At 42.5% G+C, this 14,321-nt stretch overlaps 1 protein-coding gene across 1 annotated transcript in view; it reads left to right on the forward strand.

The window, feature by feature from the left end:
* Window positions 1-13,347, forward strand: part of amdhd2 (amidohydrolase domain containing 2) — a 116,177-nt gene extending 102,830 nt beyond the window's left edge. Inside the window, exons 11-12 of the mRNA XM_084326340.1 lie at window positions 5,469-5,570; window positions 11,869-13,347. Of these exons, the coding sequence (XP_084182466.1) occupies window positions 5,469-5,570; window positions 11,869-11,942 (176 nt within the window). The 3' untranslated portion in view covers window positions 11,943-13,347. The remainder of the gene's footprint in view (window positions 1-5,468; window positions 5,571-11,868) is intronic.
* Window positions 13,348-14,321: the final 974 nt, after the last annotated feature.

Below are 14,321 nucleotides of genomic sequence, written 5' to 3' on the forward strand. Positions count from 1 at the left end.
GCCTAGGGGAAGCTCTGGGTTTGGTTCACCTTGGGGATGGACAACAGTACCTTGAAACTTCTCTCCTCTCCTTTGCTTGCGGGGTTTCCGTGGTTTACCTGGTTCTGCCCCCACCTCTACATCATAGAATGGCAGCACAGCAAGTGTCTGATCAGGTTCGGTCGTCTGCTTAGCCTGAGCTCGGGTGAGGGCAGCATTGCAGGTCTGACGGGACTGCAGCAAATCAAACAGCACCGGCAAGTCGTTTCCTAATATGACAGGAAAGGGTAGGTTATTGGAAATGCCAACAGTGAGCAGGTAAGCTTGTCCCTGTACCTTAATATACAGATCAGCAGTGGGGTATGCCTTTTCATCCCCGTGCACACAACATATGGGAACTGTTTCTGAGGTGCGCACTTGATGGAGTGGTACATACTGCTGATGAACCAGAGTTTGTGCACTACCCGTGTCGATCAATGCCCTGAGCTCCTGGCCATTGATTTCCACTGTGATCTCCCTTGTGGGCTGCTCATACTTCCACTCGGGCTCAGTCCTGTATCGTGGAGCATAGCATAACTGGGTCTGCTTGACAGGGTTTTTAGGGCACATGGGCTTGGTATGCCCCTCCTGCCCACACAGATAACAAACAGGCACTTTTGGGCTGGAGTATCTGACAGTCATTGGCGGGTTTCCCCTTTGGGGAAACTTACCCACATCGGTGGATGCTTGGCGAGTGGCCTGCGGGAATGAACCCGGTCGCCACGGCTCCTTGGCTACCTTCCATGCAGCATTGGTCCACGGTTGGTTATTCCGTCTGGCGGCCACAAGGATGTCAGCCAGACAAGCTGCTTCTGCTGCCGTGCCAGGGTCATGTTCCCGGATCCACACCTGTAGCTCAGGGGACAACATTCTCAGAAACTGTTCCAATATCATGGTTTCTCCAATGTCCTTCACAGTCTTGCCTTTAGGCTGGACCCATTTGTCATACAGTTCTTTTAGCCTTACATAAAGCTCTTTAGGGGTCTCGTTGGACTGCACCTCCCATGATCGAAACCTCTGTCTGTATGTTTCTGGGTTAATATCATACTTCTGGAGAATGGCTGTTTTGACTTGGTCATAATCAAGTGAGTCATCAGCATCCATGTTTACATAGGCACTCCTGGCCTTACCAGTGAGTAGAGGAACCAGTCGAAAGGTCCAATCTGCTTTATGCCACCTACATGCACCTGCAATGTGCTCAAAAGTTACTAGAAAATGTTCAATATAATCTGAATCAGTCAATTTTTCCAGTCTGGGTTCCTGGGGAACTCGATACTGACCAGAGAGGCTGCCCGTGTGTTGGCTGGCTCCAAACAGTAACTCTGCCTGTGAGGAGTCACGCCTGTAGGTGAGTCCTCTGGGGGTGGTAACGTGGCTGGGAAGGTACGTGCTGTGACTTCCAACTGAAGTAGAGAGAACTGGTGCTGTATGTCTTTAACCCTCTGCCCTTGCCTTGCCGCTTCGTCCTCCATTCGGGTCTCCCTGACCTGTTGCTGGCCCATAAAGGCTCGGAGGATGTTGGATAGGTCTGTTAGGGTGGGTTCTCCACTGACACCTCCAGGTGGCTCACCGGCCCCTCCAGTTGCTCCAGGTTCTTCCCCATCGTCGTTTTCCACATAGTCTTCTGGTACTTCTGGTACAGCCGACTGCTGCCCAGGGTTCCCCCTTCCCCTTCCTCGTGGCATCTTCTTCAGGGAAGCAAGGGAGAAAAAAAATAAAAATAGTAATTCCAAAAAAAAAAACACCGTCCTCTGCGTGCTGATCCCACCGCTGTCACCATTTGTAAGGGACCAAGCAGCCAGACAAGGAGGACACAGTGGTTTTGCCAAAAAATAAGGGTTTTATTTTACCCATTTCAAAAACAGCCAAAGAATAAGGGTTTTATTTACCCATGCAAAAACATAATTTAAATATAACATAAATGGTCCAAATAATACAGCAGGACAAAACCAGACCTGAACAGAACGGAAGACAATGACAACTAAGAACTCAAAACTATATATAGGCCCTGGCCAGATACATCTAATCTAAGTGGGCTAATTGATAATTAATATTTTACTAAATAATATCTTACACTTCTAATTAATCTAACAAACAATAAACACACAACACAACTACCAAACTGCACAACTAATAATCTTAATTAATAAGGAAATACATATAAGGAAACTAAATTACAATACAATAAACCCCCCCCCCCCCCCGGCATCTCCCACAACATGGTTTGGTCCACACCCCCCCCCCCCCCCCATCCGGCCATTTAGGACCGATCAGTCACAGCTGCTCTGTTTGCCCAGAGTGGGGATGGCTGGCTGCAGAGTTGGAGAAAACAAACAATGAACAACATGCATGCACTTAACCATGTAAGTCAAATAATAAAGAATGGATATGATATCAGTACGCAAGTCTATGTGTCGTGTGTCATTATGTGAAATAGAAATTGTGTATGTGTATCATGAATGTAAACGTGTACAAACAATACGGTTAACATGTGCGGGTGCGGTGCACAGACGTATCCGTCACAGTGATTAATATGTGCACATGTGATTAATATGTGCATGTCAAATCAAATCAAATGTATTTTGTAAGGCCCGACAACACACATTAATGTCCCCATGGGCCGGACATGTCTTCTTTAAACAAGTCAAGAAGAAACATCACAATAAATCAAGAACAAAGACAAAAACACCAGGAAATCCAAAATAAAATGTAAAATTAATTAATTAAATTAATGCAACACTCCAGGGCGGCTGGGTGGCGCAGTGGACATTGCGCTCGTCACCAACGCAAGAGACAGCGGGTTCGACTCCGGCTGTCGCCGTTGCCTCCGGCTTGGGCCAGCCGTCATACTAACTCAATTGGCAGAATTAGAGGGTGGAAGTCGATGGGTGGTAATCTGGACGTTGTGGACAGCGACTCCTACAGGTCGGTTGGGGACGCCTGCACAGCAGAGACAGGAAATGGCGGGGGTAGTGTGAGCCTCCCACACGTTACACCTCGCCAATGAGAGTCCGCACTGGCAGGTGAAAAGATGTGACAGGCTGCCTCCTTGTGTACCGGAGGGGACACGTGATGCAAGGCTTCTATCCTCCCTACAACCGGCCAGTGGGGGGCATATGCGAGCAATGTTCAAGACAGGGGAGGGAAGAATTGGCACAATGGAATTGGGATGGGCGAAAAATAGAAAGAGGAGAAAAAGTGGATTAAAAAAAATGAATGCAACACTCCCAGACATACCCCACGCGAAGGTAAGGAAAAACTCACTAAAAACCTAGCAATAGGAAAAAAGCGGAGTGTGGAGGGGAGAAACCTTAGAAGGGCCGTTCAAGGGGGGATCTCCCTTCTTAGATGTCGGTGATAGTAGTGTTGCTACCAAAGGGTTAACCCTTCCACTACCACACTACAGAAGGTTAACCTTCTGTAGTGTGGTAGTGAAAGGGTTAACCATCTGTAGTGTGGTAGTGAAAGGTTAACCTTCTGTAGTGTGGTAGTGAAAGGGTTAATATGTGCAGGTGTGTGTTTGATATGGTCACCTGTGTGTTTAATATGGTCACCTGTGTGTTTAATATGGTCACCTGTGTGTTTAACATGGTCACCTGTGTGTTTAATATGGTCACCTGTGTGTTTGATATGGTCACCTGTGTGTTTAACATGGTCACCTGTGTGTTTAATATGGTCACCTGTGTGTTTGATATGGTCACCTGTGTGTTTAACATGGTCACCTGTGTGTTTAATATGGTCACCTGTGTGTTTAATATGGTCACCTGTGTGTTTAATATGGTCACCTGTGTGTTTGATATGGTCACCTGTGTGTTTGATATGGTCACCTGTGTGTTTAACATGGTCACCTGTGTGTTTAACATGGTCACCTGTGTGTTTAACATGGTCACCTGTGTTTAACATGGTCACCTGTGTGTTTAACATGGTCACCTGTGTGTTTAATATGGTCACCTGTGTGTTTGATATGGTCACCTGTGTTTAACATGGTCACCTGTGTGTTTAATATGGTCACCTGTGTGTTTAACATGGTCACCTGTGTGTTTAACATGGTCACCTGTGTGTTTAATATGGTCACCTGTGTGTTTAATATGGTCACCTGTGTGTTTAACATGGTCACCTGTGTGTTTAATATGGTCACCTGTGTGTTTAACATGGTCACCTGTGTTTAACATGGTCACCTGTGTTTAACATGGTCACCTGTGTGTTTAATATGGTCACCTGTGTGTTTGATATGGTCACCTGTGTTTAACATGGTCACCTGTGTGTTTAACATGGTCACCTGTGTGTTTAATATGGTCACCTGTGTGTTTAATATGGTCACCTGTGTGTTTAATATGGTCACCTGTGTGTTTAACATGGTCACCTGTGTGTTTAACATGGTCACCTGTGTGTTTAATATGGTCACCTGTGTGTTTAATATGGTCACCTGTGTGTTTAATATGGTCACCTGTGTGTTTAATATGGTCACCTGTGTGTTTGATATGGTCACCTGTGTGTTTAACATGGTCACCTGTGTGTTTGATATGGTCACCTGTGTGTTTAATATGGTCACCTGTGTGTTTAATATGGTCACCTGTGTGTTTAACATGGTCACCTGTGTGTTTAATATGGTCACCTGTGTGTTTGATATGGTCACCTGTGTGTTTAACATGGTCACCTGTGTGTTTGATATGGTCACCTGTGTGTTTAATATGGTCACCTGTGTGTTTAACATGGTCACCTGTGTGTTTGATATGGTCACCTGTGTGTTTAACATGGTCACCTGTGTGTTTAACATGGTCACCTGTGTGTTTAATATGGTCACCTGTGTGTTTAATATGGTCACCTGTGTGTTTAATATGGTCACCTGTGTGTTTAACATGGTCACCTGTGTGTTTGATATGGTCACCTGTGTGTTTGATATGGTCACCTGTGTGTTTGATATGGTCACCTGTGTGTTTAATATGGTCACCTGTGTGTTTAATATGGTCACCTGTGTGTTTGATATGGTCACCTGTGTGTTTAATATGGTCACCTGTGTGTTTAACATGGTCACCTGTGTGTTTGATATGGTCACCTGTGTGTTTAATATGGTCACCTGTGTGTTTAACATGGTCACCTGTGTGTTTAACATGGTCACCTGTGTGTTTAACATGGTCACCTGTGTGTTTAACATGGTCACCTGTGTGTTTGATATGGTCACCTGTGTGTTTAATATGGTCACCTGTGTGTTTAATATGGTCACCTGTGTGTTTAATATGGTCACCTGTGTGTTTAATATGGTCACCTGTGTGTTTAACATGGTCACCTGTGTGTTTAACATGGTCACCTGTGTGTTTAATATGGTCACCTGTGTGTTTAACATGGTCACCTGTGTGTTTAATATGGTCACCTGTGTGTTTAACATGGTCACCTGTGTGTTTAACATGGTCACCTGTGTGTTTAACATGGTCACCTGTGTGCTCCACCAGGCTGCAGTGTGGAGGAGGCTCTGGAAGCCGCCTCTCTCCACCCGGCTCAGCTCCTGGGGATCAGCGAGCAGAAGGGAAGCCTGGACTACGGCTCAGACGCCGGTGAGGGTGAACCGCTGGTTGGGGTTAAAGGGACACGTCACCAAAATACAAGATGCTAACTAGGGATGCACCGATATTGATATCGGATATCGGCCCCGATATCACTAAAATAGCTGGATCGGGTATCGGTAAAAAAATAAGATTTATTAAAAAAAGAAAAGAAATTATATAATATAAGAAATAAAATAAGAAATAACAATTCAGTACATTTATATCTATGTGTTAATTTGTTACATTTAGTTTCACTAAGTTAGGAAATAATGTTTTAAGTCAAGCCTCCATGACAGTAAGGTTAGTTAGGGTTAGATTATTTATATATATATTTTTTTTCATTTCAGATAATGGCATGGGTAAGGCGGCTGGGTGGCGCAGCGGACATTGTGCTCGTCACCAACGCGAGAGACACTGGTATCGAATCCGGCTGTCAGTGTTGCCTCCGACTTGGTCGGCCGTCATACTGACTCAATTGGCAGAGTCAGCGGGAGGGAAGTCGATGGGTGGTAATCTGATCGTTGTAAACAGCGACTCCTACAGGTCGGTCAGGGCGCCTGCACAGCAAGGACAGGAGATGGTGAGGGTAGTGTGAGCCTCCCACACGCTACACCTCACCAATGAGAGTCCGCGCTGGCAGGTGAAAAGAAGTGGCGGGCTGACTCCGCATGTATCGGAGGGGACATGCGATAGTATCTCCCTACGATCAACCAGTGGGGGGCACATACGAGCAACGATCAAGACAGGTGACCCAAAGCCAGGTATCGGTATCTGACTGAAAAAGTTGGATCGGTGCATCCCTAATGCTAACTGGTTGAGGTAGATAGACTCTGCACTCTCCGACCAGGTCATGTAGCTAATACCACATGTGTTGCACACATCAATTTAGTTTGACAGTTATATTGAGGGTAAATGAGTTTGAATATGGCCATCAGTGATGTCATCGAGGGACATTGAATCCTTTTTTTTGTTAACCCTTAGAATAGAATAGAATAGACTTTTAATTGTCATTGCACAGTATACAACGAAATTTCGGGGGAGCTCCCACAGACCGTAGTACAATATATACATACATGAAACACATAACACATATAACACTGTACATAACAGAATATTTTAAATAATAAAGTGCATGATGAGTGGTAACAGTGATTATCAAGTCCAGGTAAGTGCATGGTGCACGTGAGGGGACAGTCAATGAGCGTTTAACAGTCTGACTGCTTGGGGGAAAAAGCTGTTCTTAAATCTTGAACTCTTGGCATGTATGGACCGGTATCTCCTCCCTGAGGGAAGGAGCTGAAAGAGGTGATGTGCTGGGTGAGACTGGTCCTTGATGATACACTTGGAGCGGTGGAGGCAGCGGGAGGTGAAGACGGAGGTGATGTTTGGTAGAGGGGTCCCGACGATCCTGCCTGCCGCCTTCACCACCCTCTGTAGAGCCTCTTGCTCTGCCTTTGTGCAGCTGGAGAACCACACAGACACACCGTAGGTCAGCACACTCTCAACCGCACAATGATAAAAGTTGACAAGGAGATTTCATGGCAGGCCAGCCTGCTTCAGCTTCCTTAGGTAGTATAGGCGTTGCTGAGCTTTTCCGATCACTGAGGCGGTGTTGGTGCTCCAGGACAGGCTCTCACTCACACTGAGACCCAGGAACTTGAACTCAGTGACCCTCTCCACTACCTCGTTGTTGATGAGCAGAGGGGAGTGGTCAGGCTTTGATCTTCTAAAATCCACTATGATCTCTCTTGTTTTCTTTGTGTAGGAGTCTAAACTCAAGAGCTCCTCCTCCTGAGAATTTTCCCTTTTTTTTGTTACATAATATAAAATTACAGATTCATACCTTCAAAGTAAGCCATCAATTGTAAAATTTTAGCCGATAGTTTTCAATCAATGTCCTATCAAACATTCTGGTACAGTCATTACCAATTTGCAGCAGGAGCCTCTGAAGATAATTCAGTGAATTCAGCTAATGATAAGGGAACTACACTCCTTCCCAGAATGCAATGTGATGTCAATGTCACTAGACCAATTCACACCATGAAACAAAGGCCCAGCACGGAACAATTACGGCTGAATGGGGGTATAGTGTGACTGATCAATACAGGCAGGCCTACAGCAACACACACTTTGATTTGATGCCATGCATACACACACTAGATAGACAGAGGTTTAGATATTTAGATAGATATATAATAGTATAGTAATATAATAGAAAGAGAGAGAGAGAAAGAAAGATACAGAGAGAAAGACATTTATAATTATTATTATTATTATTATTAAATAGAATAATTTTCTATAGGCTTGCCGTGGTAGTCAGTGATACTGGTGTCATTCTGTGTTCAGGCATCCATACTTATTGAAAAAATTCTCATATCCAAAAGTATTAGATCGATATAGGTCATACATGTAGGTATGCATTTGGTTACACACACACACACACAGAAGTATTCTCAGACCGGTCATTGTGTGTATCACTATATAAAAAAAAAATGAAAAAAACACAACTGGAATAGAATATCACACAATTTTATTAAAAAACCACGATGAATTTAGGCAAAATCTACATGTACAAAAAAGCTTCTTCAAAAGCAAGTATTCATGTCAATGAAAGTGTCAGTGTCATCAAAATGAAAAGTCCTGACACCATTGTTTATGAACAAGATAGTCAAATGGCTTTGTCATGTTTTCATTATGACAGATCTCTAAGTGTTTTCCAATGCAAAAAAGTCAGATATTGGTATGTAATTTCATCTTTCCTTGTGACAATATTGTCACCCATTGTAACTGAGAAGCCGTACAGAAGACTGTACAAGAAATTCCTTCTGTAATGTACGGATTTCTTTTTATTTCTCTGTTTGATTGTTTTGTTTGGCTTTGGCCATGTAAACGTATGTTTCCCATGTCAATAAAGCCCATTTGAATAGAGAGAGAGAGAGCGAGAGAGAGTTCCATGAAGTGATAATACCTTGTCTTATAGGGACTGCTACCTTATGTGACTAACTGTCCTGGAGTTAGCATGAGGAACAGCATGTGTGGCTAACTATCCAGAGCTAGTATGAGGAACAGCATGGTTTTTTTTGGCTAACTATCTGGAGCTAGTATGAGGAACAGCATGGTTTGTGGCTAACTATCCAGAGCTAGTATGAGGAACAGCATGGTTTGTGGCTAACTATCCAGAGCTAGCATGAGGAACAGCATGGTTTGTGGCTAACTATCCAGAGCTAGTATGAGGAACAGCATGTGTTGTGGCTAACTATCCCGGGCTAGTATGAGGAACAGCATGTTTGTGGCTAACTATCCAGAGCTAGCATGAGGAACAGCATGGATTGTGGCTAACTATCCAGAGCTAGTATGAGGAACAGCATGGTTTGTGGCTAACTATCCAGAGCTAGTATGAGGAACAGCATGGTTTGTGACTAACTATCCAGAGCTAGTATGAGGAACAGCATGGTTTGTGGCTAACTATCCGGGGCTAGCATGAGGAACAGCATGGTTTGTGGCTAACTATCCGGGGCTAGTATGAGGAACAGCATGGTTTGTGGCTAACTATCCGGGGCTAGTATGAGGAACAGCATGGTTTGTGGCTAACTATCCGGGGCTAGTATGACAGGGTGTCCGCGGATCCTTAAAAAGTCTTAAAAAGTCTTAAATTGGTTTATCAATAATTAAGGCCTTAGTTTGTCTTAAAATGTCTTAAATCCATTTTCAGAGGTCTTAAAAATGCCATAGAAAGGAAAGATAAAATGCCATGTCATGTTTTATTATGAAATCTGGGGAAGTACGGTTAACGGGAGATAAAGTCGGGAGTTTTTATTGACCGCGTTGTAGCATCACGCAGACCGGAATGGGGCGGAACCAACACGGGTCCTTATGTTGGCCGGGAACAATTTCAGTGGAGTCTAGCTAACGTTAGCAAGGCGAAGCGGAAGCGATAACGTTACGTTTAGTTTAGCATTTGCACTCGTTAATATGGGAAAGTGCCAATTCAACGAGAACTGGCTCGACAATCCACTGTTTGCGCCATGGTTGGTCCCAGTCAAAGACCATTACGAGGCCTGCTGCAACAACAAAAAAAGAGCAGTCGAGTCGCACATGCTGAGCAGCGCTAAGCGTACCTCTGCAAAAACGGCGCCTGCAAACTACTATTTCGAATTTCTTTTCGGCCCCGCCATCTCAGGTAGGACTATAACATCTGCACCAACAGAAGTCTGGATAACATGCGGCTCCACGCCAACACTTGAAGCTGAGGTCTTAACTTGAAAATAATCTATTCACGGATGTAAACAAGGACACGTTTGTGTTTATGTTCGATGAGAGTCACCCACTATGTATTTTTTCCTTCCACCCACCCCCTCCTAATGTACAGTATCCTCCCATCATATGTATGTTAGGATCTATGGGTAACAGTACTGTATATTTGCATATCTTATATGTCACAAATGTAACTGTACTATATACCTGTATGTCCATATGCCATAAATGTCATGTATGTTGAGTGTCATAAATGTCACTATGAATTGAAAATGGGGGACCTTGATGTAAACAAGACTAAAGTCTTTCTCTGGTCTGCATCATCTTAACAATTGTGTGTATTGAGCCGTACTGTATTGTACCCATTCTGCAATCTGTTAAACAAAGTTTTCATTCATTCAACCAAACCACAAAAACAAAACGACTGGATGAATAAATGAAAAACTTTATTAACAGATAACAGATCAATACACACAATTGTTAAGGGGATGCAGACCAGAGAGACTTTCGTCTTGTTTACATCAGGGTCCCCCATTTTCAATTCATAGTAACTGTACTGTTACATTTGTGACATATGCAAATATACAGTACTGTTACCCAGAGATCCTAACAGAAAATATATACATATGATGGGAAGGAGACTGTACATTAGGGGGGGGGGGGGGGGGGGCGTTGGACATTTATGGTGCCCAGTTTCTAATTGCAGCCTCCCGTAGGTGCTCTTTAAGAGCGGTTTTGAATGTGGGCAGGGGTAAAGTGGGTTTTAGGAGTGAGGTTAAGCAGTAGTCTGACCAGTTTGTTTTGTGATGTTTGTAATCTTGTTTTTAGGGCCTTTGAGGTGCTTTGGTACCATGAGGTGCAAGCATAGTCGTAGTACCCTTGAATGAGTGCTCCTGTTAAGAGTCTTCAGGGTATTCTTGTTTACCAGAGAGGAGATCCGGCACAAGAATCTAGTTTGTTGGTTGACTTTTTTGATACCCTGGGGAGGGTGGTAATAGTTATGTGTTCTGACAGGTATCAGTCCCATTGGTAATAATCATGTGTTCTTACAGGTATCAGTCCTATGGTAGTATGTGTTCTGACGGAAATGTGGCTGTTGCACTTGCTGCTTGGCCCCTGGTATATTTTGTATAGCTATATTTGCTATTTATGTTTGGTCACCTCTTTGTTGAAATTCATCCAATCCAGTTACTCCTTTAAGTTCAAGATTTTTAAGTTTCCAAGTTATTTTTTAATAAACATCTTTGGACCAACGTGTCCCTAAACTTAAACTAATTGGTGTCGTTGCATGATTTTTGCCATTTTGTTATTGTGAAATTGGTATTAAATTGTATTCTGAGTGGCATTAAAAAGTCTTAAAAAGCCTTAAATCTGACTGGGCTAAACCTGCAGATACCCTGTATGAGGAACAGCATGGTTTGTGGCTAACTATCCAGAGCTAGTATGAGGAACAGCATGGTTTGTGGCTAACTATCCGGGGCTAGTATGAAGAACAGCATGGATTGTAGCTAACTATCCAGAGCTAGTATGAGGAACAGCATGGTTTGTGGCTAACTATCCAGAGCTAGCATGAGGAACAGCATGGTTTGTGGCTAACTATCCAGAGCTAGCGTGAGGAACAGCATGGATTGTAGCTAACTATCCAGAACTAGCGTGAGGAACAGCATGGATTGTAGCTAACTATCCAGAGCTAGCGTGAGGAACAGCATGGATTGTAGCTAACTATCCAGAACTAGCGTGAGGAACAGCATGGATTGTAGCTAACTATCCAGAGCTAGCATGAGGAACAGCGTGGATTGTGCCCAGAAAGAACTCTACTGATCAACATCATCATTGGTACGTAAGAAATATAAGAAATAGAGCCTAGGGTTCCAGAAATCAGAGCCATCTCTCTAAGCAACACCTACTGACGGAATCATTGTTTTTCAATGCCTAGTCTGTAATGACTGGTGACTGACATGGACTCAGATATGATGTGCATTATATTGTGTGTGTGTGTGTGTGTGAGAGAGAGTGAGAGTACAGCTGCCATGATGAAAACGTTTCTTTTCAGACCTCATTTTGCTCGATGACGCCCTCAACATCAAAGCCACCTATATCTCTGGTGAGGAGGTTTGGAGAAAATGACCTCGGCGCCGCCCCCTGCAGACGAGCTAACGCCCTCCGTGCCTCTAGAGGGCGCTGCTACGCTGGACTTTGTCCCACTGACATTCAGAGCTACGTAAGCAGCAGGCCTGGGTCTAGCCGTATTTACATCATTCTTAGCCAGTGCCAGCACCCATGTCTGGGTGAGATTCACCTAATTACATATTACCGTACTTTTCGCACTATAAGCCGCACTGGACTATAAGCCGCGTGTGTTTTAATGTTTAATTACCATATGTAAGGAGTGGAGCCTGCGGCTTAATTTGACTCAACACAGGAAACCTCACCCGGCCCGGACACGGAAAGGATTGACAGATTGATGGCTCTTTCTCGATTCTGTGAGTGGTGGTGCATGGCCGTTCTTTATGGAGCTTTAAGTTCCCACCTCTACAGAGAATGACTCCCACCTCTACAGAGAATGACTCCCATTGGGACACAATACTGTCGGACAAATAACAAGAATTAACTCATTTATAAGTTGTATTAAGTAAATAAAGGAACAGATAAATAACATTTCAATGCAGTAAAAAAGCAATATTTCGATTTTCGGGTTTTGTCCACATATAAGCCGCACCGTTATATAAGCCGCAGGGTCGAAAAATGGGGGGAAAAGCCGCAGCTTATAGTCCGAAAAGTACGGTATATATATAATGAGTAACAGGTTTTTTATATATATATACATGTCTGTGCCTGACTGACTGACGTACCTGTCTGAATTGTTCGGATAATGTTGAACTCCACCCAACCGGTGTTCCCATTAGCGCAAATCAAACACAATTATTTACAAGTGCTATTGACCCAGATCTGATGAGCAGCCCCTGTTGGAGTTTTTTGTATTATTATAATTTTTTACTGTATGTTGCAGTAGAGAGAAAACGTATTTTAAAAATGTTTTGCTTTTATTTTCACTTCTCTAGTGTTGTTTCTTCCCATTATTTGTCATAAGGGTGCTATAGATAACATTCAGCCACTAGATGTCGCACTAGAGCACCAACATATCATTTATCCAATCAGGTGCATTCCATGTGGGGAAATGGGAAGTAGGGAGGGGATACAAAATGTTTAACTCTGTGGATGTATTTATTATTATTTAAAAAAATCAAAGATTGCTCTACAAAGGTTTTTATCTATAGCACCTTTAATGTTGTTGTTTCTCCCCATTATTTCCCTTAATTGATTCCATCCTCAAGATATGTGGTCCCCTTTTATACAGAGCTTCAATGTTTTATATTGATTATAGAACCAAATGGATTAAGATAAGTTTATGTTTTATATGAGTAATTATTCTGATATGTGTTAGATTTATATTATTCTTTACAAATGTGTCAAATTTGTTAACAATAAAGGGAAAATGTAAAGGCCATATTTTAATTATTAAAGTTGTTAAAACCGAGCATATTGCTTGGGGGTGAATGCACCTCTTGATGACGTTTGTTTATTTTCTATTGTCTTATTTAAATAGTTTGAAACCTTTATTTATTTTCTCGAAATGGACATTGATGTCGTACCCTCATTTGCAACACTGAGATCACAAGGTCAAACAGTTCAGAACTAGGGATGTTCGTCGATATTGGCTTTTTTACCTATACCGATATTGTCCAACTCTTAATTTCCGATACCGATATCAACCGATACCGATATATGCAGGCCCCCCCCCAAACGGAATAATTTCAGGTAATTAACATTACATATCTGTTGTCGTGGAATTAACACAACATTATGCATACTTTTGACAATAAATCAAATCAGAATTAGTTCTTACTTGCTTGCCTGGGTAAATAAAGGTTAAATAAATGTTTAAAAAATATATATATAAAAAAAATTGAAAACCGATCATTTCCGATATCACATTTTAATGCCAATATCGGTAGGCCGATAATATCGGACATCCCTGAATCAGAACACATATAAAAGGGATACAAATACATTTTAATAAATGGGACAAAATCACAGGTGAAAATATAAGAAAAGAAAGATCAAATTAAAAGCAGGTACACTGAGGTAGGGAGGTTTATGATCATGTTTTAAATGATAAACAGTTACATACTGAGGTAGAGAGGTTTGTGATCACGTTTTATATTAAAAACAGTTACATACTGAGGTAGGGAGGTTTGTGATCACGTTTTAAATGATAAACAGTTACATACTGAGGTAGGGAGGTTAGTGATCATGTTTTATATTAAAAACAGTTACATACTGAGGTAGGGAGGTTAGTGATCATGTTTTATATTAAAAACAGTTATATACTGAGGTAGGGAGGTTAGTGATCATGTTTTATATTAAAAACAGTTACATACTGAGGTAGGGAGGTTTGTGATCATGTTTTATATTAAAAACAGTTACATACTGAGGTAGAGAGGT

Source organism: Notolepis coatsorum, assembly GCF_963971535.1.
Source record: "Notolepis coatsorum genome assembly, chromosome: 12".
Lineage (NCBI taxonomy): Eukaryota > Metazoa > Chordata > Actinopteri > Aulopiformes > Paralepididae > Notolepis > Notolepis coatsorum.